The 27,640-nt window shown below is 42.7% G+C and overlaps 1 protein-coding gene and 1 long non-coding RNA gene across 4 annotated transcripts in view; both read left to right on the top strand.

Moving 5' to 3' along the window:
* Positions 1–27,640, top strand: part of LOC310873260 — a 618,303-nt gene that overhangs the window by 25,621 nt on the left and 565,042 nt on the right. The window lies entirely within an intron of this gene.
* ankrd50 (ankyrin repeat domain 50) overlaps positions 1–27,640 on the top strand; it is a 51,855-nt gene that overhangs the window by 4,402 nt on the left and 19,813 nt on the right. For all 3 annotated transcript variants that reach the window (XR_014570474.1, XR_014570475.1, XM_083785591.1), the window contains exon 3: positions 15,674–15,927. Coding sequence is in view for 1 of the 3 variants with exons in the window: in XM_083785591.1 (XP_083641717.1) it covers positions 15,674–15,927 (254 nt within the window). In the remaining 2 variants the exon portion in view is untranslated. The remainder of the gene's footprint in view (positions 1–15,673; positions 15,928–27,640) is intronic.

Below are 27,640 nucleotides of genomic sequence, written 5' to 3'. Positions count from 1 at the left end.
GCCAAATTCTTTAGGCTGGTCAAAGACAAACAGCTCTGTTTGGTGATGTTAATCACCAGTGGTGTGTTAATACATTAAAAGCCTGGTACGTGGGTTTACGTCTCACCCTTACAACCTGGTCATTACAGGATGTTGCTAGAGTGACTGTCCTGTACCAGAGTGTTTCTTGTCAAAGTGTAGAATGCTGAACCTGATGTGATTGATTTGTTTGATTGAATACTAGGGATGTTGAAAAAAGTTGAAAATCGACTCGATTTTCGACTCATGCCTCCCGCGACTCAAAACGTATGAGTCGAAAAATCGTTTTTTTTTTTTTTTTTTTTTTTTATAATGTAAAATGTTATAAACGTTGCCGTTTCAAATGTTTTCCAAATGGGAGAGGTACGTGTTTGTCTGTGTGACACTGCTGTGCTGCGCCTGTCAGTGGCTCGTCACATGCAAATTACTTTGAGCAGAGCGCTGTGGCTCTGAGTTTGAGAATAGACCCCATCGTCCAAGGGTGTGTGTGTGTGTGTTTGGTGGGGGGTGGTATCTTAGCAACACTGAATGATCTGTCCCATTGGTCGTGTGCTCGTATCATGAGCCAATGGCTGCAGCTCTGCTTCCCAGACCCAGACCCAGGTTCACATCTCATATACAATCTACACATGCCGTAAAGTGAACTGACAGCCACAGGTCTGCTACCATATTAGCAGCGGTGAGCGCTCTTCTCTCGTGAAGAAAGCAGGACAGAGTTGTCAAATAAATCCCGCCGTCATTCATACTGTATTTATTCTCCGACCCGACATTAAAATACGGAACAACGTGCGTTCATTACGGGGCTCGTGACAGGCTGCAGACACTTGAGAGTTGGGACTACTAGCAGATAGCACCGCTGCTCCTTTACAAAATAAAGTTTATTTTTTTATTATTGGGATTTGATCATTGATGCAAATTCTAAACATATGGATGCAGCTGCAGAAGTTGTGTTGCTTAAAGAAATGCATAGTTGCGTTCTCCTCAACTGCTGCGCACTGTGCGCAGCAACAACAAAAATATAAAAATAATGAAAAAAAAGGAAAAAAGTCGTTCGACACGTCGATTTTCGGCCTCGATTCGTCGATTGGCCAAATATGAGTCGTTTGGCATCCCTATTGAATACTTTATTAACAGTTTGCAAGGACAGGCACAGGGAAGTACAGTACAATACAAGGTCTGACTGCTAATAGGATGAAACCAGAAACGCCTTTTGGCTTGATAACTCTTGATAATGTCAACAAACACAAAAGGTCCTCCGCCATCATGGCCTTATAACCTTATTCTGCAAATCTTGTCCAGCACCTGTTGATATTTAACAACAGATAGGTGAACACACACACACGCACAAACTCCACATCACAGTGCCCTTACTGTAAATGCAAGGCCATTCAGCATGTTTTGACTGATTTTCCTTCAATGTGAATGAATTTGGCCGTGCTATGCTGAACCAGTCGGCCGCCTCCTCCCCCCCATACCTCTTTTTTTTCAACCCCTTTAGGACAAAAGAGCACACATCAAACAGGTGGAATTAACCCAGTCATGTGGGTCAGTCTAAAGGCAATGTTTTTTTCTCTTTTCTTCTTTTTGCTGAATGAGCAAGTTGCCTTTTTTGGCCTCTGTGTTGTGGGGCATTCCTCCACCGAGCATGCACAGGAGTTTGACTTCCAGCCAGGCGAGTTTTTCTGTGTGGTGGTAATAAAGGGCACACATTTCAGAAATGATGAATGACTGTGGTCCATGGCTTGGATTTGTGAACAAGATCCGATGTTTTTCTGCAAGGCTGAATAATACATGATTTCAAGTACTTAAAAAAAGAATATTGGTTATTAATATTGCTGCTAGTAGTTAATACTATCTAATGTTAGCAGCTAACACAAATAATACACACACACACACACACACACTCACACAGTGACCGATTCTGACCGAGGCTAAGTCATTGACATTTTTTACATTTTCATATTTTCATGTCATTTCAAAGCAGGGAATCATATAGCTTCAAATTGACATATTGGTTTGACAAAATTGACAGTTTGACCCACCAGTTTTAGAGATATGACTTTTAGAGTAATGTCTTGCAGAAAACGACGAGTTGAGAAAACAGGCCTGAAAGTTTCACTTCTGTGGTCTCTAACATTACACCTAGCTACATGTTTTTTTTTTTTTTTTTTTTTTTTTTAGATATTTTTTTGTGGCTTACGCCTTTATTGATTTTTTAAGGGATAGAAAGTAGGCTGACAGGAAACGGGAGAGAGATGGGGGGATGACATGCGGTAAAGGCCGTGTCGGGTCCGGGAGTCGAACCCGCGGCACACCGCGACTGGATCACCAGTCCGGTGCCCAGACCGTTACGCTACGGCCTGGGCTAGCTACATGTTTAAAGGGACACTTCACCCTTTTTGAAAAAGAATACATGTTAATGACATTTAGAACACTTTCCTGGGGGTCTTTATGTGGTTTTAGATATTTTTGATTTTAGCAGTGAGCCCAGCGTCTCTGATGTCATGGACACTGGGCTCACTTCCTTCCTGGACTACAATTCCCACAATGCTTTGGTGCACTGCTCCTCCTTGTGGATAGGGGGAGGGCTGTCGAACTTAGACAACATGTAGTCCAAGGTTAATTAAATAAGGTTAGGAAGCGAAGACCGTACAGTGGACTCCATGTTGCTCCCTGGAAGGAAAGAAACATGCGCAATTGAGACCAGGAAGTTGTACATGCACAAATGTGGGCTTGTACAACTTCCTAGTCTCAATTGCGCATGTTTCTTTCTTCGCTTCCTAACCTTATGTAATTAACCTTGATGTAGTCCAGGAAGTAAGTGAGCCCTGTGTCCATGACATCAGAGACACTGGGCTCACTGCTGAAATCAAAAATATCTAAAACCTCATATTACACACATAAAGACCCCCAGGAAAGTGTTCCAAATATTCTAAACGTCATTAAAATATATTTCTTTGCAAAAAGTATCCCTTTAAGCATTAATTTCATATTTACATGTCGTTTTCAGTTTTGACATTTATTTCAGACATGCTCTAGTATGTGAATACTAGTTTGCCCGCCCCCCACACACACTCGCTACACACTCGAGTATCATTGGAACAAGCACACACTAATACCTTTCGTCAGAAGCTTTTACATGGAAGGAGCGTCACGGTACAAAGGCACACATTAAATCAGAAATTTGGATGGCAGAAGATCCACCAAGGACAGCTCTCCTGGAGTCCCACTTATGGACATATACACGGACATGGGGAAGAAAAATATAACACATTTTGAAAAACAAAACAACAAAAAACAGTTATTCTCCTCTCCTGAACAGTTAGTCTTGCCACCATGACTGTCTCTGTATCAAAAACACACACACACACACACACACACACACACACACACACACACACACACACACACACACACACACACACACACACACACACACACACACACACACACACACACACATTATATATATATATAAATAGAGTACAGTAAACTTTCATTTTTGCTTGGCTGTAAAGAGTGTCATTGACTTGGTACAACTTGGTTTGGACAGCAGCTCTTTCAGGGGTACAGGCTTTAGTATTCAGTATTCAAGGAAATTGTAAAAGTGTGAAACACACTTCATAGAAACTGTTGTAGTGTCAAATATGGCATGTTGGCCTTTTGTGTGATTTCTGTTTCTGACCTCGGCTTCAAAGCAATTTCAAATTGTATTGTGATCGTAGGCGAGGGGGGGATCTGAAATTCTGAATGTTGTACTCTGAGCAGTCGTGTGGAGTGGGCTGAAGGGACACTAATAAAATAAAAAGTAGCCTAAGCAGCGCTCATCTTGATCCTTTCATGTGGTGTATGGCTGTGGAAAGCATGCTGCAGATTAGAGACGGAGAAAAGCATCCCACGGTGAACTCCATCAACTCCATTTGGGCAGACGATGGTGACTCAGCAATCTGAGGTCAATATTCCCCCCTCCACGTTGTGCATTCGTCTGTGGGTGGGTGGGTGTGTATGCTTGGGTATATGTAATTGCCATCATTTCAATCAGAAGCCCTTCGACGCTCTCCACTCTGCATGCATATACTGTACATGCACGCACGTGTGTTGAGGATAGAACTGGAGCCTGGCTGTGACCGATATAACGGTTTGACCAAGAAATATCATATTTGACCTATGCAGCTGATCACAGCTGTGTCACAATGTTTACCCTAAAACATCTGCGTGAGTGTGTGTGTGTGTGTGTGTGTGTGTGTGTGTGTGTGTGTATATATATATATATATATATATGGGCATAGCATAAGTGGTTAAATAAATTAAGTTCAGTTTGTGTATTTTAGATTGACTTGTTTGCCATTTCATTGTATAATTAAATGTTGTCATATAAGTATACTTTTTTCTTTATCTATCAAAAAGTAATCTTTGTATTTGTTTGCTGTCTCAAATATAAGCTTTAATGAATCAAATCTAGGTGTTTCAATGTATGTATTTATTTTATTATCTTTATGATAATGCATTGGTTAAAAAATCTCAGTGATCAATCAGGTGATCGGGACTCTATAAAAGAGATTAGCATTGGATCTATAAGTGTGAATGAACGTAATGCTCTGGCAGCGGTGCAGGGTGGGAGGTTGATCAAGGCTCCCTGGAGAATGTGCATGGTTCCATGCTGCCAGGCGAGACCAGACCACCACACATCACTGCTGCCTGTGTTTCCACTGTGATGGCAGGCGGGGGAGGGGAGGCGAGGCAGCACATCATGCTTTTTCTGACTGGCATAGGTTGTTGCCTGGATATTTTCCTCATCTGTGTTAACGGTGTGTGCATGGATGGAGTAGTATGTACAGTTATGTGTGTACCTACTCCTGTAAGCAAGCCGAGCATGCGGATATATGTGTGTACGTCGGTTGGTGTGTGCAGTGGACGTGTGTTGAATTGATGAATATATGCGTTATATGTGGGATAGACCGTCTATCCCACATATAACGCATATATCTGAGGATCATGTCCCAGAGGCAAAAGAGCTGAGGGGGTGGAAAGGGGGTGAAATTTCATATTGCTCTGTCAGGATTGAATACCCAGGAATGCACACCTCGTCTGGGCTAGGAAAGAAGTTTGCGGGTTCAGTGGTCCAGGGACCAGGGACGGAAATGTAACAACATTTACACACATGGCATTTAAAATTCCTTTTTATTTTAACATTTTATGACTACTGTACTAGGTCAGTCAGTGACTTTTGATTTTAAGAAGTTTTAAGGAATAAAGATTACTTCATAAAGGACACAAATTGACCAAACTCAGTCGACCTAGTGCCATATTCTTTACAGCTCCAGGGTGTGTAGAAAATAAAAACATCTTGGAGATATGAAACGTAGGCCAAATAGCGTTATGCTAGGAGAGATCTTGATAAAATCTGGTGGTTTATCTTATCAGAAAATGTCTCTGAAATGGTTTCCTGCACACAGGGGCCTTGTGTGTAGATCGGATTTAAAAGCAGCCTGGTCTACATTTGCTACCTCTCTACTAGCAACCGTCGTAGACACGTTTTCATGATTGTCTGCCTGCCTGCCTCTAGGTTGCCGCTAAGCCACTGACGCATAAAGCCCATAGTCTGAACGGCATAAAACCCATACTCGGAAGAACGCCGCAACGTGAAGCCGTGAACTGAGGCAAAGGTTGAGGCACACAAACTGATTATAGATGTTTATAAACGAGAGCTTGCTGCCAGGGGTCACCAACCTATCCGCACACGGACAAATGTGTCCGTGGCAAAGACGTGGTCATGTCCATGGCAAATGTTTTGATTTTCTGTTTCACAAACCATTATGATGTCCATTTGAACACTCAGAGTTACAGACCTGTTATTCAGGGCTATCTATTCTATTTATGTGTTTCTGGTAATAATATTGTACACTCATTTTGTATGTCTGTGGCAAAAACAAAATGTTTACAAAAATGGCCACCACAAGCCAACATGGCGATGACCTCTGCTTGCTGGACCTGGCAGTTATGACTGATTCATTATTGTTTCTTTACTGGTGGAGTTGTGTTGCATATTTGTATTGTATTGGCCATTGAGTATGGTCAATATGGTGTTGGTTGTTCAAGTGATGGGTTTCTTTGCAATGTATCTGTTAAGGAACAAAGTTGCATCTGCAGCCTACATTTTTTATATTTTGCGTTATTACGCGTTGTAAGATCTGTAATAACGCCAGTTATTTGGTATAGTTCAGTTATATCTCCCCTGTGCACTTTTTAAACTGAATTAATTGTAATTTCTATTCATCAACGTTCCAATTTCCAATGCCAAAAATACAATTAAATTGTTAATCGCAATTATTTTATTTGTGTGACAATTAATCGTCAACTTAAATGTGTAATCGTGACAGCCCTAATCCTGAGTTGGAACAGGTTCAGTATCTCTCACTCAATGACAGTTTCACAGGGCTGTCATTGCGGCTGTTGTGACGATTGCATCTAGGGCCTTTTCTGTTGTTGTTGTCACTCTAACCACCCTGCCGTTCCTTGACTTGTGCTCAGAGTATTATCTGTCTAATGAATGGCTACGTAGACAAGATCATGTAAATACGTCTGTCAAGGACTTAGGCCGTATAAAATACAGTTTTGCCTCTATGTGAGCAACCCGTCTTTATCCACTCCTTGATTCATAGAAAGCTCGACTCACAATGAGCTGGATCAGAACGTCCCCATTTTGTATGTTCCGCAACACAAGAGTAGCCTCTACAATGAAGGGTTTGATTTCCAAAATGACATATACAGTACAACGTTTTAAATGATTGTTGTTTTGTAAGTTAAGCCATCGTGCTATGTTAGTTTTCTTTTAGATGATTTGCTAGGGTGGTTCAGTGTCATGATAAAAGACAGTGCACAGGAGGAGTACATGGTTGGTGATGGACATGGACACAAATTCAGTAGCTAATTATATGGGGATTGAACATGGACATGGTCCTTTCACGAACAATATAGTTTCTCAACCTAGTTTGGCTCTCCTGCTGCTAAATTGGGACTTTTTTTTTTTAAGCTAGGAACTACATCTAATTCCCTACACCATTGGTAATTCTTCAGGTAGCAGATTTATGTTTTCCAGAACCTAAACCTTATTTGGAACACAAACGTGTAGCAGCTAAGGTTGGGCGATATGGCAATTTTTATCAATCAACCATCCAAAAATCGCCGATAGACGATATATTCATGTCATAAAAGTAAAGTGAGAACAGCTCACTGCGGGTCACAAAAAAGCCAGATCTACAAGCCCTCAAGGTGTCGCCTCCTGCCTGTTCTTGCAGCGCCGTTCGCTACGCGTTGAGTCATTCATGGCCCTGCACGTCGGGTGATGAGACACGACAGCAGTGTGCATTCTGGTGTAACTGTATATTATTTAACTGGGACAACCGGACTGTTGTGACAGACAGTAAACACAGCAACATGTAGCCTCAGCCTGCCCTAGTAACTTCTCCACCCCGAGGCTCGAAGTGTCTTGACGATGCTGCGGCTGCTGATCTACAAGCTCTCAATGCGTCCTGTCTTTGCAGCGCCGTTCGCTGCATGTTGAGAGCTTGTAGATCTGTCTGTTTTTGCAGAGCCGTATCAGGGTAACAAAATAGACAAGCTGCAGCGAGTTAAGCTAACATCAGGCATTCAGGCTAACGACGTCGGGTAATGAGACACGAGACATCAGTGTGACTGTATATTATTTAACTGAGTCCGGACTGGAGTGACAGACGTAAACACAGCGACATGTAGCCTGCTCCACAGTAACGTCTCTTCATCGCCCAGACGGTCGGAGTGTTAGACCCCGATGCTGCTGCGGCCGGGGACTTGGGGAGTGCGGGCTGCTACGTGTGCAGGAGCATACCATTACAAGGGGAGGAGGGCTTTCTACCGGCCGCTGCTGGCCCAAATTGATTTTCATTTTGCTCACAGGCTACGTTTGAAGAGTTGAATTTTCGATAAGATTTAGTATTATTTTGCTTTAAAAAAATAATAATAATCGCCCTGAAAAATCGCCTAATGAAAATAATCTGCGATAGACTCATCCAAATCACGATTGACGATAGATTCGTATCGTCACCCAACCCTAGTAGCAGCCGGAAGTACCATTATAACTCAATGGCTTGAGCGAGTGGAAGAGCAGCCCGGACATCAAATTTGTGGTCCGAGATGACGCACATGACGTTCAATCTACCCCCATGAACGTGCTGCAGTTCCACTTTTCGCCAGTAGGTAGTGGCAGCTTCAACGTTGGATTGGTGCAGTACTTAGTTTACACAGTTTTTGGTTTAGACTAGTCATTGGTTAGACCAGTCATTAGTCCTACATCTACAACCTAGCTCAAACCTTTACCCTAAACCTGACCTCATACGGGGCAGCACACCTAAACCTAACCTTAACCCATGTGTATGTGTGCACCCCCGTTGGATAGCCTTACTGGGGGCTTGGGGAGACCCGAGTTCGAATGTATATATTGAGAGAGTGGCTGAAGCAAAGTGCCGTTACTCCCTGTCATTTGATTCTCAAGAGAGTGCCCTGAGTGCCCTTTGAGTTTCTTTGAGTTAATTGTTCTAATAGCGTAATAGATTTTCTGTAACTAATTAATCTAAATTAATTTAGGTCCCAGCCCTAGTCTCCATTAATTGCCCCCCCCCCCCCCCTGCCAGACAAGATTGAGAGTTTTATCGGTATTTCTTCTCTGTCTGGAGTTTACAAAGCCCTGTTCACTGCTCTTCTTCTGTTAGCTGATAGAATTGTGTCAAGGTTGTTTGACATCCCTCAAACACTGTGTACCACAGTGTTCTCCTCCATTATACTGTATACAAGTTTGTGCACATGTGTGCTTGTGCATGTGCAGTGGTGAAAAGTTACTACCGTAGGTACAAGTAAAATGTTTTTCCAAATTTCTATACTTTCACTTCTACTCCACTACTTCTCGCAAATGTTGTCCTACACTACAATTCTTTGAAAACTAGTTACCAGTTAGGTACTTTTTAGATTTGAATAATAACGAGATAATCTCAAGAATAGCTATTTAACCCATTTTGATCTGAGATCAGATTCTGAAAATCCTGACAGTTTTCTGAAAAAGCTGTTTCTATGTCAGTCGTTCTTCGAATTTTCAAAAATAGCAGACCTACAAGCTCGTAGCACGCCACTCGGTGGCGCGCTATGAGCTTGTATATCTGCTATTTTTCAATAGCTGAAGCATAACATAATGCCAACACCAAAAGGGCTACCCGCCCAAAATGGGTTAATCCTCCTGTGCCAAAACGAGTTTACGAGATTTGATTAATATGCATTAAATCAGCATTAAAAATTATATTTTTGTTACTCAGATGGTAAAACAGCCTACGTGCTCCTGACCGTGCGCACACTTAATAGTCCTTTTTCTGCTCAAAATGAGAAACTTTTGGAGCTTATACAACATTAAAACAAGCTAAGCTAATGATGCTGCTGCTCCCACGAGATCGTCCCCCTCCTAGACTAGCAAGGGTACACTACAGCTGTAGAGGAATACACTTCCTTGTTGATCAGGGGGTTCTTCTTCTAATATGGTTTTTCGCACATTTCTCTGGCACTGGTGCCACAATCTCCCCTAGAGGGCTGGGATTGGATTGTACAGAGTAACGGAGTATTTTTATATTCCAATATTGATACTTAAGTAAAGTGTGTGTGTGTGTGTGTGTGTGTGTGTGTGTGTGTGTGTGCGCGCGCAGGGGGGGGGGGGGTGTTGTTTAGGAGGGAGGAAGGAAAGGGATGTCGGGCTCAGTGCCCAATCCATAAAATGACTTGTGTACATTTTGTAAAGCAGTGGCAGAGTTCCCAGCACAGTGCCCCACATCCCCCCCTTTGATGTCACCGGCCCTGACATCTTCACTATGTTTTTATTTTGTGGGTGAAAGTCTCCTTTCGCAGTACATAGCGTAGCAGTGAGGTCTGTGATTGGAGGCTTTGCAGCACATCGTGTTTGCGGCGAGGCCTGTGATTGGAGGCTTTGCAGCAATTGTGGAAAAAGTACTAAAAAAGGTCACGTAAAAGTATCAATATGGCAATTCTGAACTTCTCCGTTACAAGTAAAAGTTATTAATTTGAAATGTACTCGAGGGCCTGGGCTGCGGTCGAGCAGTACAGGCACCTAGGCTGGTAATGCAGCCTGTTGCGGGTTCGAGTCCTGATCCCGACGACCTTTGTAATCGCTTGTTGTAGTGTTGAAAGGTTTTCCAAAGTGGTGACCACAGCAACAGAACGGAGTAGGAAGCGCTCTGCACAGTTCCACCCCCTCCATTGCAAACGATCGGGACTCAATTTCCCATAACCCTTTGCACGCCGAAGCGTACAAAGGGTCATATGAGTCTCATATCCCATTCTGTCCGGTGGATTGCCCGTATGACTGATTCAAAACGTAGATTAACCAATGAAAATAACTCGGGCAACTTGCGAATCGCAGGGAAGGTGTTCTACAATGAATTAACTCGAGCAACTTGTGTTTAACCCATTCTGACATGAGATCAGATTCACACGAGGTTTCCACTGGACACACACTGGTCTGATTAACCCATTCTGACCTGAGATCAGATTCTAAAAATGTCAGTCGTTCGTCGATTTTTCAAAAAAATCATTCAAAAATTCATTCAAGCTCATATCGCGCCACTCGGTGGCGCGATATGAGCTTGTAGATCTGCTATTTTTCAATAGCTAAAGCATAACATGATGCCAACACCAAAATGGGTGCCCGGTCAGAATGGGTTAGAAGTCAACGGGTAAAAATTTACAAAGTATTGGAATAAAAAAGTACGGTTGTGCGGAATGTCCCATTTCAAGTTGTCAATTGTATAATTGCGACACATTGTGAGCTCGGCTGTTTTCAAATGAACTAAATGTATATAGAGCTGAACTGGTTAATGTCTGTTTTGTAATAATCAAAATCTACGACGTAACTAGTAACGTAAAGTTTTCAAAAAAATGTTGTGGAGTAAAAAGTACAATATTTGCCTCTGAGATGTAGTAGAGTAGAAGTAAAAGTATTGGCAATTGGAAATACTCAACTAAAGTACAAATACCTCCAAATTTCACTTACAGTACAGTACAGTACTTAAGTTAATGTGCTTTGTTGCTTCGCAGCACATGGCGTATCGGCGGCGGCTGTGATTGGCCACTACTACCACTAGCATGCACGTGACACGACATAACCCGCGGCAATGATGGACGGCGATGGCTTTTAGACAGCGTTTCACGTTTCCTTGAGAAACCTGGCCGTGCACGTTTCTCGTCTCAAATGATGATCACATTCATCACCCAAGGAGTTGCTTACATGCCGATGTTGATTGGCTGAGCACGGCATGTGATGTATGATGATGTATGATGATAAGAGTGCCCCTCACTTCACACGAGTGTGATATTATTATTTTTTTGGTTCAGGATTTATGTTGGTTAGTGTCTTCCGATCACATACTGGGTTTTCTCAAAACTGGGGTTTTATTTCTGTGTGAATGTTCTCCATTCAGTCGCATTGCTACTTGCCATGATTGGTCCTCGGCTTGATTCTTAAAGGGAAGGTGAAGCTGATATATGAGAAGATAATAGTTTTTTGGTCCTCATTAACTACACTCACATCCAACAGTGGGTGCTGGGTTAAGTGTAGAACATGATCACTTCAGCCTTTGGGTCGGGTTAATTCACATGAAAAGGATACATTTCTATCTTTATCATTATCAGAACATTTCGATACATCGAAACGTTCTCCGATAATGATTAATAAAGAAATCTAGACTGTAGCTCGGCGTGCGGGTTCATGACCAAGGTAGCAAGCAGGAATGCAAACTGTTTCATTGACAATATATGTTACAGTTAATACTGTATGATTGAAAAATAAACAGTCGGATTGAAAAAGGAGTTCTCATTTTCTTCGAGTTCACATCCTGCCGCCGCAGGGGGGCACGGGTACTTTCCCAGTTCCACATGGCAGTGTGTGTCTCCATCGGAGACCCAGAGTTAATCAGAGTGTGATTTGATCATGTGTTTCTCAGTGAGAGCAGTGCTGATAATGGAAGAGAGATCTACCGGTTCACCAGTGTCTCTGTGCCCACCCTCATCTTTTCTCTGAGCGGAGAAAATGAGCATAAGAAGACGCCTGGTGGTTTACGACAACCACCAGGGATGTCCGTTGTGGAATGTGTTATTTATATGGAAAATTGCCAGAGTGTATTTCTTTATGTTGCCGTGCTGTCGGGCAAAAACCTCTTATATCCATATTCTAACTTTTAGTATTTTCTTTCATAAATTATCGACACGTTTTGAGCTTTGTGCATCTGCTGCCTTTGCACTCACATCAGACATTGGCTTATAACACTTGCAGAAAGAGTGTCCATTGCACTGTGAAATGCATACAAACAAAGACTGACATGTCAGGAACTCCGGATACTGAACAATTCCAGAACAGGAAGTTAGAAATGATCGAGCATTAGCATCGATTTATTTACTCAGTGCAATATACAAAGGTTCTTTTATGTCTTGACATGGGAACAGGGTCACGCTTGAACTAAAAGCAGTTACACCGGTTCTGGGAATGGATAATAATAGTAACAGAGAAAGCCTTTTGAATTTCGACGTAACTGTTGGTGGCGGTTACACTAGGACTGGGATCTCGCCAGCACACACACACCACCCAAACAAGAAAAAACAAACAAAAGTACAGTTGTAAGCTATCTTACTGGAGTGGAATCTGTGCATGAAATTGCACTACACATTAGCACTGGAGCAAACGGACTCCTCGCCTTCTTCCTACGGCATGTGGTTCTGTGTTGTTTAAAGGTTAATGTGGCATTTGAACCCTGGGTTTATGAGCTCAGCTGAGAATTGATGTGGTAGTCTGATATACACCATGTTAGTGTGTGTGTGTGTGTGTGTGTGTGTGTGTGTGTGTGTGTGTGTGTGTGTGTGTGTGTGTGTGTGTGTGCGTGCGTGCGTGCGTGCGCGCGCGCGCGCATGCACACGTGTGTACAGTGTATGTACATTGGTCAAGAAGGAATCATCTGTCCATCTCACTTTTTTCCGCATCTCTCTATCACCAGTTCACGCCCATGGGTTTTTGCACGACTGAACTCTTGGTGTGTGCATTTGTCTTTGTAATGATGGCTTTGTGCAACTGCAACCCTGCTATGAATCATGATACACTTCTCTGTTTAGTTGTCGACAAACTGTTCTCGCTGACAGTCTCATCACGTCGTCCTGCATTCACACTTAACTCCTTAAGCAGAGATGAAAGTGGATTGAAATTCTTGCCATTGCAAGTGCAAGCTAGGAACAAATCAAACACAATACCATACTGCACCTCCAACCTGCATCACTTATCACCAGTTTAAGTCTTTTATTTGACAGTCAAGTGGAAGAGAGAGAGACAGGAAGTGCATAGTGAGTAGGGAATGACTTTGAGCAGCATGTACTCTTTTAATGCATTTAATGAAGCAGAGATATGTATTTGGAAATAATTTAGCATGTTTGCAAATTATCATTATTATGTATTTATTATGACATCACATTCTCTCACAACGAAACGATCATTTAGCGTAGATGAATCATAGAAAACTAACAGCATAATGAAGTGTAGATGAAGATATCTGCACAGCATGTTTCCGTTCTTTCCAAGTCTTCCACATTGGGCCTGCAAGATATATTATGTGGCTTGTGCCTGGTACTAGGGGGACAGTGTGTCACAAATCAATCACAATGAGCAAGGACCGGATCTAATCCGTGACCTCAAATTGCTTTGAAGAGCTTGAATCTTGATGTGAAGTGCACACCACACACACACACACACAGTTAAAATTAGAGTCCCTACATTCCGTTTGCTTCGGTTTCCTCGCGGCACAAAGCCACCACGATTAGAATATAAATAATTCTCTCTCTTTCTTTTTTGCGTTTACGGCGTGATTTAAATATTTACCGTAATTTGAAAATATGATTGAATTGTGTCTTTTTATAATCAAAAGTCAAATTGAATCATGGATTTGGAGAATTGTGACACCCTACCGAGTGGGGAGACATGGAAATGCCCTTTTGCTTACTATCAACCAGTGTTGATTTTGACAGCAAATTTAGTTTTAGTCACATTTTAGTCACCTGGAATGTTTCAGTGTTAGTCTAGTTAGTCTAGTAGTGTTGGTCTAGTCGACTGATTCTACAGTTGATTTAGTCGACTAAAATGTATTTTGGCGGGCCTTGACGCCGTCATTTTACACTTGCTGAAAATGTATTTGCTATTTTCAACATGCAACCAAGAGTGTATGACTTGACTCTTGTCCACTCGTCCCTTCCTTACATTTTAGTCTAGTTTTTATTTGTTGATGGAATTGTCAATATGTTAGTGTTAGTTTTACTCATCATAGATTAGTTTTCATTTAGTTTTTTCACCGGTGGAAAAAAGGTAGTCTGCAAACATTTTTTGGTCATAGTATTAGTCGACGAAATCAACACTGCTCTCAACTCTGAACTGATGGACTGTTCAGATATAGTGAACTGATGGACTGTTCAGATATAGTGAACTGATGGACTGTTCAGATATAGTGCTCATCAATAAAATGGCTCAGTTCACTCTTATTACAGCAGCAGCGGTGCTGCTGTCACACCAGAAAAGCATGTTGGCAACTTGTTTGTTTCAGAGAAAAGCATTCTGTGACGGATATGGAGTTGAACAATCTGCTCTAGTCCGCTTGTCCTTTACAGTTTGTTGGTGGTTCCCAAACCTTTTTTGCCCGTCACACACTCTCCCGGGACCCAAACTAGTGAAAATAGCAGATCTACAAGCCCACAACGCGACCCGCGTTGTGAGCTTGTAGGTCGGATAATTTCTTCTAATTTATCGAATTTCTTAGATTTTTCTTTGAAGTTACTGAAAATAATCATTGGATTTTGGTTTAATTCATGAAAAGTTTAGCTTTTTTTTGGGAATGTTTTTTGAAAATGTTTTGAACTAATAATAATGATTACAAACCAAAAACAAGGGGTACCATAAAAATGTGTCCACCACGACCCAGGAAGGGGTTTTCCGAGTCCCGACCGTGACAGTCAGTGTTTGGGAACCAGTACTTTATGTCAGTGGTTCCCAAAGTGGGGTCCAGTTCCAGGGGGTCCCCAGCAAAATGATAGTTAGGAACTGTATAGGCAGGTTGATATGCATGTGATGAAGATATGGGTCTGTAACTCAGAGTGTACAATTGGAACCAAATGGACCATTTAACGGGTCCATTTGGTTCCATTTGTACACTCGGAGTTAAATCAACATTGATTTTACAATATAAATTGGGGGTTCCCAGAGATATAAATGCCGTACTCCGTAGACTAAAGCATGTCAAACTGGGGGTCCTTGAAATTAAACGGCTTGAGAGTCACTGCTAGAGCCGTCCCTGGCATATCTGTTCAAACATGAAAAACTTTGAGAATCACTGCTTTACGTGTCTGTCCCCCCTCCCTCCTGTCTCATGCTGCTCTTCTCAACACTGTGTGTGTGTGTGTGTGTGTGTGTGTGTGTGTGTGTGTGTGTGTGTGTGTGTGTGTGTGTGTGTGTGTGTGTGTGTGTGTGTGTGTGTGTGTGTGTGTGTGTGTGTGTGTGTGTGTGTGTGTGTGTGTGTGTGTGTGTGTGTGTGTGTCACAGATGCGTCCTCCTGCCCCTGTTGAGCGTTAAGCCTCCGCAGCAGTCCCTGTTCCTGCTGGTGGACTCCGTGGACGAGGGCTGCCAGCCTGTGGAGGGTGGTGGCCATGGGGGTGTGGAGCAGAGGTCGTCCCCGCCCGGCCCCCCCAGGACCATCGCCGAGCTCCTGGCGGCGCACCACGAGTTCCTGCCCCCCTGGTTGCTGCTCATCTGCTCGGCGCGCCGGCAGAACAAGGCCATCACCAAGCTGTTCACAGGTAGACACAACAAGGCCATCACCAAGCTGATGAAATATCGAGTTATAGTTTCTCAGTTTCTCTGATCTCAGGTCAGAATGGGTTAAGCTTCGAGACCAAAAGTGATCTACAAGCTCACAATGCATCGCGTTGCGATACGTTGTGAGCTTGTAGATCGGCTATTTAATAATAATAATACCTTTTATTTTTTAAGGCGCCTTTCAGGGCACTCAAGGTCGCCGTACAACAAGATAAAAACAGTTAATACAAAACGCAGTTAAAAGCACTAGCAAATTATATATAGTACAGGATCTGTAAATTTTAATCTAAATCATCTAAGCATATATAGCATGCTACTTAGAAGAAATGGAAATAAAAAATAAGCTCTAAAGATATTTTAAAATATATTTTCGTGAATGGAAATGGCAGCTTCTTTACTCGGATTTCGGGAGGTGTAGTTCCAGACTCTGTTGATTGTGGAATAGTTGACTGGCTACGCGAGACTAGGTTCTATGGTGTGTACACTATACTGAGTGCATATTCAGGCACATGAATATACACAGGTTAGTTCTTTCAGAGAGATATATTTCTATCAGTGACAGGGATATTCTATTTCAGGCTGTGTGGCTTGACACAGGAGTACACAGATTGTACTACCCAGTGTTGGAGTCAAATATACTTCGGCAGGACATGATAAATGCCGCAGGATTTGAACCTGATATTTCTGTGCATTTTGGGGGGCATTTTTGCTGACTCATCCAGAATGACTTGATGAGTGAGCCGGTTTGGGTTTCAGTGTTTTGCTCAAGGACACTTAGGCAGGGTATGGGGCTGTTAGTGTTGCTATGTATATTATAGCACCATTTAATTTTAAATTCTTTATTAAAAAAAATCCGAAGATGTAGGTTAGAGTCGGGGTGGGGCAGATAAGATGGATGAGCTCAGGGAACCCGTTTTAGTGTTTTAAACATTGTTATAATTTAGCTATTAAAATAGCAGATCTCCAAGCTTGTAGGTCTGCTATTTTTTAAAAATTGTGAAAGTTTTTATTTCAGAAAACTGGAGGATTTAGAAGAATTTGTTTAAATGTTGAGGTCAGGCCTAAATTGGTTAAACTGAGCCTCGTCGTGACCATGTGTTTCAGTATTCACTGTTTGAGCCAGGATAGTGACCATGTGTTTCAGTATTCACTGTTTGAGCCAGGATAGTGACCATGTGTTTCACTATTCACTGTTTGAGCCAGGATAGTGACCATGTGTTTCAGTATTCACTGTTTGAGCCAGGATAGTGACCATGTGTTTCAGTATTCACTGTTTGAGCCAGGATAGTGACCATGTGTTTCAGTATTCACTGTTTGAGCCAGGATTGTGTTTCTAACCTCTTGTCCAACAGCCCTCTTTAGTGGAGACATTTGAAAAATGTTTTTGAGAAAGTGTCTTTTAAAGAAAATGCATATAGCATTTTCTTTAATCAGACCAGTGTGTGTCCACTGGAAACCTCGTATGAATCTGATCTCAGGTCAGAATGGGTTAACAGACACTTTCCACCATGAGTCCTATAGAACCAGCTGGTGCATAGAAGTGCCACCATGAGTCCTATAGAAAGACTTGGGGTGGAGGTACTTCCTTCACTTCCGTGGTACTTCCTTTTGTGCATCTTGGGCCAGCGACCGGGGGGGGGGCAAAAATCTAATCTCCGTCCTCCGTGGCCTCCTGGCCTGGCTGAGCTAAATATAGAGGATCCAGTCTGTATAGTTCTTTTTATATTGTCAGCCGAGAACTTGAGTTACCACATTCTTGTTTCTAAGCTACCATTATTTGCTTAACATTTGTACCATCCATTTGCAAGAGCAGGTTTCAAATATTTGTATTTGTTTGTTTTTCTAAATGAAACGCATGAGTCACACGTTTTAAATTCAGTATCTGACAGCTTTTTCACCTTGGCATTGGCATTAAGGTTTGGTGAAGAGGCAAAGCCATCAAGATCCTTTTTATTAGAATGTTCCGAATGCTTTTGTCACCTGTGGTCATTCAAATCAAATTTTGGGTGCTCCCTAAAATGGCAAAAGTAGCAGATCTACAAGCAAGCTCAAAGCGCAACGCAAATCTGCTGCTTTTGATACTTTTGTGTGATGCTGTAGTAGAGCATTAGTTTATGAAAAAAGCAACAACAAAAAAATCCACAAAAAGTTAAAATATGGAGATAAGAGGTTACTGCTCGACGACAACGATAAATTAGGTCCAGAGTCAGCGGTCTGTATAAACGTCACATTCCTGTTCCCAGCCTCTTGCTGCTAACAAGCATTCCAAACCGCATGGGCAAAAAAGAAAGCTAACATCCAGCTTGTGAGAGTGTTATCGTGATTCGTCACCAACTGCTGTCTTTACCTTCACAAGAAAGCAGCTGCATGCCACAATTTTCACTCTCTACCTGGCTCCATTTGCTAATGTTTACACCTGACTGAATGGAAAACTAGATTCTACCACCCACGTAGCAGGAGCTTTGGCAAAGAACAATATTTCAGCGATTTCCTCAGTAGTGAAATTGTGCGTGATATCATAAATATTGCAGCTCATTTTAATTTACGTACTTGGCATTTTGGTTTTCTCGCCCCCCCCCCCCCCCCCCCTTCTGGATGACATTTTGGAGATAGTTTCACATTACCCTTTTTTTGCAGCAAGATCCTATAACCCATTCTGAACGGGCACCCATTTTGGTGTTAGCATTACGTTATGCTTTAGCTATTTAAAAATAGCAGATCTACAAGTAAGACGCGCAAACGCGGGAAGCGAACGCAGCTCGTGTGTGTGTGTGTGTGTGTGTGTGTGTGCTACAGTTGCGCCCTGTGTGTGTGTGTGTGTGTGTGTGTGTGTGTGTGTGTGTGTGTGTGCTACAGCTGCGCCCTCTGGTGGCGGGCGGGTGGTGTAACAGCGTGACACACACACACACACACACACACACACAGACATTCAGCCCTTGCTGTCATAGTAAGTGGCTCACTGCGTTCGCAACAAGCTCATAGCGCGCCACCGAGTGGCGCGCTAAGAGCTTGTAGGTCTGCTATTTTTGAAAAATAGAAGAACGACTGACATTTTTAGAATCTGATCTCAGGTCAGAATGGGTTAATCAGACCAGTGTGTGTCCAGTGGAAACCTCGTATGAATCTGATCTCAGGTCAGAATGGGATAAACAGGAGCTCACCATTTCTACTGACAACTGACTCTGGAAGTATATAATAATTCTGTGGGTCCGAGCGGCTACAGGTCTGTAAAAGTCAAAGTATATAGGTCTCTAAAACTGCCAGACTTACCCTTTTTTTAAGGCTGTTCTGAGACGGTGAACATGAGGGCCGTTGCATGTCTGATTGGGCCTATCTAGTTGTCAGGACGGCGGGGCCTACGCAGCGGTGACGAGCAGCAACAACATTAATCAAGGGCCACAAGGCCGTGTGGGAGGAAGGTCCTTCCTGCAGGCTGCACAGTGCTTTAGCATCCATCTACCTTTCCACAAACGGCCTTTCTGTTCCCTCCGCACTTGACACTTTGCATGGTTATGTAATATATTCCAATTTATGTGATCCTTTCTGTTTTGTTCCATACTCTGCAAGTCTATGTTGTTGCTGTCGGTGCTAGAAACCCTACGCCCTACTCGATCATACTACAGCGCCACGCAAGTAGCCGATCCACAAACGACACGTTACGAGAGCTTGTAGCTTGTTTTTATTGCGCTTTGTCAGGTACAGGCTTTGAGACAAATATTCAAAGAGCCTATCAGTGATCTGCAGCTACTCAGTCAGGAGTAAATATAAACTGTTGGATGATTGAAAGTACTTGAGCTTTATGTTCACATACTGTAACTACTTTATGGGATTACAGTCACATACTGTAATTATTACAGTCACATACTGTAATTATTACAGTCACATACTGTAACTACTTTATGGGATTACAGTCACATACTGTAATTATTACAGTCACATACTGTAACTGAGGTGTTTGTTCAGCCTCTTCTTTTTTTTTCCTTCAAATTTTTATCCCACGATTTTGCAACCCACTTTTTTTCACCCAGTCTCAATTATCTAATGTAATCCTGGGCGCTACACTTCCTCTGCCAACCTGGGGAGGGCAGCGGACTGACCTCATGCTTCCTTCTATGTATGAGGAGTCCAAGACCTGACGGGGGAGATTCCCCGGCCGGATGTAGCGAGTGGAAGGAACACGTTATTCCGGCCAGCTCCTTTCCCTTGTTCAGTCTCTTCTTGAACATATGGACACTACTTGATGTAATGTCTCCAACAACTGCAGGGGGAAGGCTGTTCCATATTGAGTAGAGGAAGCTCCTATCAAGGCTTTTGGTGTTTGACTTGGGGGTTTCCAGGGCGTGGCTTAGTACCCTCCGGGTGATTCCACCTGGGGTGTGAGCTGGGGTCTGCTACTTTTGCCACTTTTGAATTTGAATCCCTAAGAAGTAACAGTTTTGGACATAAGCTTTCCACCCGACAGAGAAGATACACACGTAGCTAGCTAGGTGTTAATGAATGAAGCTATTCAAGTTCACACTGTAAATTCCACTGCACATGATGGTACAGTATAGGTTTCCATTATGTTCCATTACCTTACCACTTTCAATTACGGCCGCGCAATGTCAAATGTAGCTGTTGTGACACTGCGAAACATGTTAACCAAATATGTGTAGTGGTTACTAAAGCCTGGCCTAGATAGTTAACTAAATGAAAGTTTTCCCTCTGAGAAATGTGTTGGCCTGCAGCATACAGCAGCACGTTGTGTGAAACCTTGTAGCTTTTTTAACCCATTCAGGACGGGAACCCCTTTTGGTGTTTTAAACATCATGTTATACTATTGAAAAATAGCTCATAGCTTGTAGATCTCCTATTTATTTTTTCAAATCTTGAAAATTTGGTGCAAATATGGTGCACGTCTTTCACTCAAATCTTCTGGGAGGTCCCTGGAACAACATATTTTGAGATTGGGGTCCGGGGCCAATTACATATAATTCTGGGGGTCCTAGACATGAAATAGTTTGAGAACCACTGATATAGAAACATAGGTTTTTCTGAAAACTGTCTTGGAAGACATTTGTAGAATCTGTTCTCGGGTCTAAATGGGTAAAGAAATAAGAAAGTAGTTAATTTGTGAAAAGACACAAAGTTAGAATATGGAGATTCAGCTGCGATTTGCTCTTGAAACACGACCACCAGTGATTATGGATGTGAAACGATGAGACCGTCGCCGGGCCATTGAAAAGGGGGACTGCCGAAGCAGCATGACACAAGACAGTGTTATTTACTGTAACAAGGTAGAGTTTATGATGCTCGGGGTAGCACTACGTAGTAGGTTGTGTCCCATTGTGTGTGTGTGTGTGTGTGTGTGTGTGTGTGTGTGTGTGAATACCGGAAGACTCGACCCGTTGCTTGCCCGTTTTCCCCCCCGGAATTGTCACCAGTGAGGGGGATAACTTTGTAATATGCTATTGGCTGTTTGTATTCTTTTTGGAAAAATATAAAAAGATACTCCTGTAGAAAGGCTATATTATTTTACTTATATTGACCCTATAAACAATTTAGTATTATTTAGTATATGTAAGGTTTTGCACACTCAAATGGTACCTCGTCAGATAATCCCCACATATCCTACAACAACTTCTGTGAACAGACTTCAATGTAGTAGATTTTCATAAATTATATTTGTACTTAGGCTGTTGTCATGAAAGTTTATAGTTAGAGAAATTCAAAGTCCAGCCGTCTGCTGTCCAGCCTCTCCCACCCCTCACATTGGGGAACATTCTGGGAGGAAAACAGAAACGGGGCGAGTCTTCTTGTTACCGTGTGTGTGTGTGTGTGAGCAGCGAGATGCTCCAGGAGGCTTCTAATCGGCCCTGGCAGTTCTCTTCAGCTGATGCGTTTTCAGTCTTTGTTTTGTCTAGACTCTGTCTTCCGCTCGTAGCTCAACGATTGAGACATTTTCTGCCAAGACCTGCTTTCTCATCTTCACAGGCACATAACAGGCGTGTGCACACTTTCACACTCACACTCACTCTCCGCGTCTCCCATTAGCCCTATCATGACAGCCATGTGAACGCTCCTTATTCATGCCGCCCGCCCCAGACCTAAAATAGATGGGAGGACTTCAGAGCATCACATTGAGGCCAAGTATCTGCTAAAAATACCCACCATATTGTTTACAAGTTAGAGGTGGCATTGGCCCGCCAAAACACTTTTCATGCTCTGTGCAAAGCAAACGTTTTTTTTTACGAGAACGGCCTATTTTGCCTGGGGTGGAGGAGTTGTGCGGGTTTCCCAGCCAGTACACCCTGTGTTCTGCAGCGACATGGAACGATGTGGTTCCGTGAATATAGTGCCGATAAACTTTCAGAAACGACTTCTGACCAAAAGGGATTTTTTTCTGAAAAGTACAGCAGAGTAGAGTGCCCGTCGTCCAAAAGCTCAAAACAAAATAAATCTGAAGGAATTTGGAGGATTTCATCCGCTAGCTCAGGGTTCCCCAATTAATTTTCCTCAAGGGCCATATTTTGACTAGCGTACCAGGCTGGGGGCCGAGTCTGCACGCGCGAGGTTGAGGTCTTGCCCTGAAAATTCATTTTCAGGGCAAGACCCCATTTGAAAAGGATGCCCAGTTTGACATGCATAGGCTACTGACCCCCATGTAATGCCATTTATATCTGGGACCCTTAAAAAAAAAAAAAAAAAAAAAAAGAACATTTTTTTTTTTTTTTTTGAAATTCTTTCATGGGCCACAAGGGGGCGCTCTGTGGGCCGCAAATGGCCCGCGGGCCGCCTATTGGGGAACCCTGCGCTAGCTGAATCATTACTGTTGCCATAGATATGCGAGCTGAAATCACTTGGAGGAGTGTGTAACGCATTTCTGGTCCAAGGATAGAGTGCTGTACCCCAGGAGTCACACTCTCGTGAATTCCTTTTTCCTTGCTCAACTGTTATTCCTTGTGTCGGTCTTGGAGCTGGAATGTGCTTTGGGAAGTTTTCAACACCTCTGAGACCCTGAGCAGGAAGAGGGAGGAGGCATTATATTCTGACTCCTTCCAACAGAATGCCTCACTCGCATCCGCTGGCCAATGCCTCGCAAACAAAGAATGTTCTGTTATGTTTCTGTGCTTGTAGTGAGGGAGAAGTAGAAATAACTTGAATCATTTCGGTGGGGGCATGGTGGCACAGTCGGTAGTGCTGTTCTGCCTCACAGCTGGAAGGTCCTGGGTTTGATTCCCGCTGGGCGGCGTGTTCTCTCCTCCGCGTCATCAGTGCCCATACCTGAGGTTGGCGAAAGGGCCTTTCTGTGTGGAGTTTGCATGTTCTCCCCGTGTCCCCCAGAGTAGGTACCCTCACAAAAAAACATGCAATCTAAACTATGTCCCCCTGGCCAGCAGGTAGCGCCTGATGGAGGGGAAAGGAACTGCTCTGAATAACTTGTTCATTCCACGTGCTATGTCCGGCCGGGGAAACTCTCCAATGTCAGGTGAAAATAAACAGCTTGGACTCCTCATGCATAGAATAAAGCATGAGGTCAGTCCGCTGCCCCCCCCCCCCCCCCAGGTTGGCAGAGGAAGTGTAGCGCCCAGGATTACATTAGATAATTGACACTGGGTGAAAAAATGGGTTGCAAAATCGTGTGATAAAAACTTAAAAAAAAAACGTAAAACAAATTAACTTAAATTATTTCTACCAGAGCATCATCATCCCTCTGTCTGCCATCGCATCAACATTATCACTCCATTTCCTACGTATTCCCTCTGACGCAATGAGGGGTAAACGGGTATAATGATTGGACAACTTTATATTCCCACCATCCCGTACCCCAGGGGTGTATCCTGGCATCCTTGCCCCCCCCTTAAAACACCAAATCTCTTTGCCAAAAATGGCAGATCTACAAGCTCACAACGCTGCATTGTTTTTTGCTGAATGGTCATCACATTGCCCAACGTTGACGTATTGTGAACAGGGCCCAGAGTAGGGAGGCAAGGAAATACGTAGTTAAAGGACCACAAACGGTGTGAATACAAGTTGTTATTGCTTGCTTGCTTTATTTTTAGATTTTGTACTAATTTGTTTACATTTTCTCCTCATTAAGTCATTATGTCACTACCAAACTTGCCGGCATAATTAGAGTTAATGTTCGCTAAACTTTATTGTGTCATGGATGGTTTAAAGTTTAAACCATCCCTGGAGACAAGATAGCGTTTAAACTTTAAACGCTATCTTGTCTCCAGGGACTATTTCAGGCCATAGTTTTAATCAATCAGCACTATAAAAATCATGAAAGAACAATGACAACATAACTGTGATTAATAATATAATAGCAATAAACCCCACCACACAATTATATTTCATGGGTTGGATCACTCAAGTTTCAAGTCTCTGCAAGTTGATTTTCATACCGTACTGAAATGAACAGAATCCAAAGGCTGTCTTGAAACTCAAACAAACCAATGGTGGTATGCGTTGGAAAATGGTCGGCGGTAGTGTCAGGTTTACGATGAGTCATCATAGTCGATGGGCTAAGCGGGCCAGGCCACCGTCATGGCCCCTTTTTAAATTTGCCCAAATCCTGGTGAAAAGACCCAAATCTCCCAATCCAGGGTTCTCCGTTACTGTACGGCCCTCGGAGTGAAGTGCTTTGTTTAGGCAGGCATTTCATTTGTGTACTACCACACTAATTTAAGAGAAGCCGAAGTGGAGGGAAAGCAAGCAAAATGAGTGTGAGGGCAGAGTTGTAGACTGTTGGCTTGAATACGGTTTACATAAATATAAACAGCCACTCATGTTTTTCTTTCTCTGTCTCTTTCACTTGTCTGCTGTCCATCTGTAATTCCTCTCGCAGTACAGCTTGTACTTGACAGATACCGTTTCTCACAGCGTGCCTCTTGTTTTATAGATCCCGTGCCTTCCTTTTGAAATCCCTGAAAACGTAGAGAGGCTTTGACTCGAGTCGACACGGATTACTTTTTCGATTTTTCTATTTTCTGCTTTTTGCCGTGAAGCAAAGAGAATCCCCTCTGCCCTGTAATATAATTCAAACGCTGAATCATTTAGTCTCTCATTGAAAATGACTTGAGTAATGAGCCTAATAAGCTGCTGGTAGTGTGTGTGTGTGTGTGTGTGTGTGTGTGTGTGTGTGTGTGTGTGTGTGTGTGTGTGTGTGTGTGTGTGTGTGTGTGTGTGTGTGTGTGTGTGTGTGTGTGTGTGTGTGTGTGTGTGTGTGTGTGTGTGTGTGTGTGTGTGTGTGTGTGTGTGTGTGTGTGTGTGTGTGTGTGTGTGTGTGTGTGTGTGTGTGTGTTCGTTCTCTCCGTATCGGAGTAGAAGAATCATTGGACTGTAATGGCTGCCATCTGCCCAATATCCTTTGTGGTGTGGGCATGTCATAGTTGCTATTTCTCAAACTGCTGTGGGGATGCATACATAGGCCTGTTACTGTAACTAGGGCTGCATACATAGGCCTGTTACTGTAACTAGGGCTGTATACATAGGCCTGTTACTGTAACCAGGATGCATACATAGGCCTGTTACTGTAACTAGGGCTGCATACATAGGCCTGTTACTGTAACCAGGATGCATACATAGGCCTGTTACTGTAACTAGGGCTGCATACATAGGCCTGTTACTGTAACTAGGGCTGCATACATAGGCCTGTTACTGTAACTAGGGCTGCATACATAGGCCTGTTACTGTAACTAGGGCTGCATACATAGGCCTGTTACTGTAACTAGGGCTGTATACATAGGCCTGTTACTGTAACTAGGGCTGTATACATAGGCCTGTTACTGTAACTAGGGCTGCATACATAGGCCTGTTACTGTAACTAGGGCTGTATACATAGGCCTGTTACTGTAACTAGGGCTGTATACATAGGCCTGTTACTGTAACTAGGGCTGCATACATAGGCCTGTTACTGTAACTAGGGCTGTATACATAGGCCTGTTACTGTAACTAGGGCTGTATACATAGGCCTGTTACTGTAACTAGGGCTGCATACATAGGCCTGTTACTGTAACTAGGGCTGCATACATAGGCCTGTTACTGTAACTAGGGCTGCATACATAGGCCTGTTACTGTAACTAGGGCTGCATACATAGGCCTGTTACTGTAACTAGGGCTGTATACATAGGCCTGTTACTGTAACTAGGGCTGCATACATAGGCCTGTTACTGTAACTAGGGCTGTATACATAGGCCTGTTACTGTAACTAGGGCTGCATACATAGGCCTGTTACTGTAACTAGGGCTGCTTGGTCCACTACAAGAGGGATATTTTGGAATTTATTGCTTTGGAATATAGGCACACACTACTATTGACATTTTGGTTTTGACATTCAAAAATATGCCCGCTGTCAGGCATAAACCTTGTGTCCCATATTCATATTTTTTCCTTTTCTTTTTCCTTGAACTTTTTTAGTTACCGGTACTTAAAAACGTTCTTAAACTCTTTTTATACTTTGACAATGTGACAAAAATAGTAAAAGTTTGATCTACAAGCTCACGGCGCGTCATTATGCAATGCATTGTGTACTCTGTGTGTAGATCTGCTATTTTTCACAATTTCTGATTTTTGAAAACCTATATAATGACATGCCTAAAATTATTGAACCAAATGAAAACAGGATCCGTGGAAGCCATTGTTGTTACCTTCACGGTTTAACACAGAAACTATACGTTTCCATAAATGCGCCACCATGAATTAGTCTGTATGATAGAAAATCTGTTGCATCTGTTGGGCTGTCACTGCACCATGAGCCAACACAAATTCCTTGTAATGGAACACATCCAGACAGTGGTTTAACACAGTAGTTCCCAAAGTGGGTGTCTGGGGACCCCAGGGGTCCTTGAGGGAGTTCCAGGGTGTCCCCAGCTAAATGATAGTTTGGAACCAAATGGACCCTTATGGGTCTGTAACTGAGAGTGTACAAATGTACACTCTTAGAGTTAAATTAACATTGATTTTACAATATAAATTGGGGTCCCAGAGATAGAAATGCCATTAAATGGGGGGTCTGTAGACTAATATGCATGTCGAACTGGGGGTCCTTGAAATTTCAAATGGGTGTCCGCAGGGCTAATTAGTGTCAATTTGGGGGTCCTTGACATGGAAAAGTTTGGGAACCACTGCTTTCTAAACCAGCGGTTCTCACACTTTTTCATGTCAAGGACCCAGCACTCGGTGCCGCGCTATGAGCTTGTAGATCTGCTATTTTTGAAAATTTGTGAAAATGTGGTGCAAATTTCGAATTTATATTCTTTCAGAGAGAACATTTTTAACTCAAATCTTTGCTTCTGGGACAACAAACATATTTTTAAATGGGGTCGGAGGCCAAAAATACATAAAATGTTTGGGGTCCTTGACATGAAATAGTTTGAGCACCACTGACATAGAAACATACTGTAGGGTTTTCAGAAAAGCTCAGGTCTAAATGGGTTAAAGTTCCATGCATTGTATATTATATTAGTTCATGAAGTCCTCTTATCTAATCTGTGAATACAGGAGGGTCTAGGTAAAAAAAAAGAAGGAAAAATACTTTGTTACAAAGTAGCTAAAAATGTTTTGAGATATTTAGTCTAAACATATTTCAGGTTGGGTCTTAATGGTAATGGAGAGGGCTAAGTGCCATTTTAACGCGGTTTACTCATTTCCTTCTGCACATGACACATTCGGACACATTCCTAGAAGAGTACTTTTTCGGAAAAAAATTAC

Source organism: Protomyctophum parallelum, assembly GCF_964188405.1.
Source record: "Protomyctophum parallelum genome assembly, chromosome: 16".
Classification (NCBI taxonomy): domain Eukaryota; kingdom Metazoa; phylum Chordata; class Actinopteri; order Myctophiformes; family Myctophidae; genus Protomyctophum; species Protomyctophum parallelum.
Note: the sequence above shows the minus strand (reverse complement) of the source record. Positions and strands in the feature narration are given on the sequence as shown.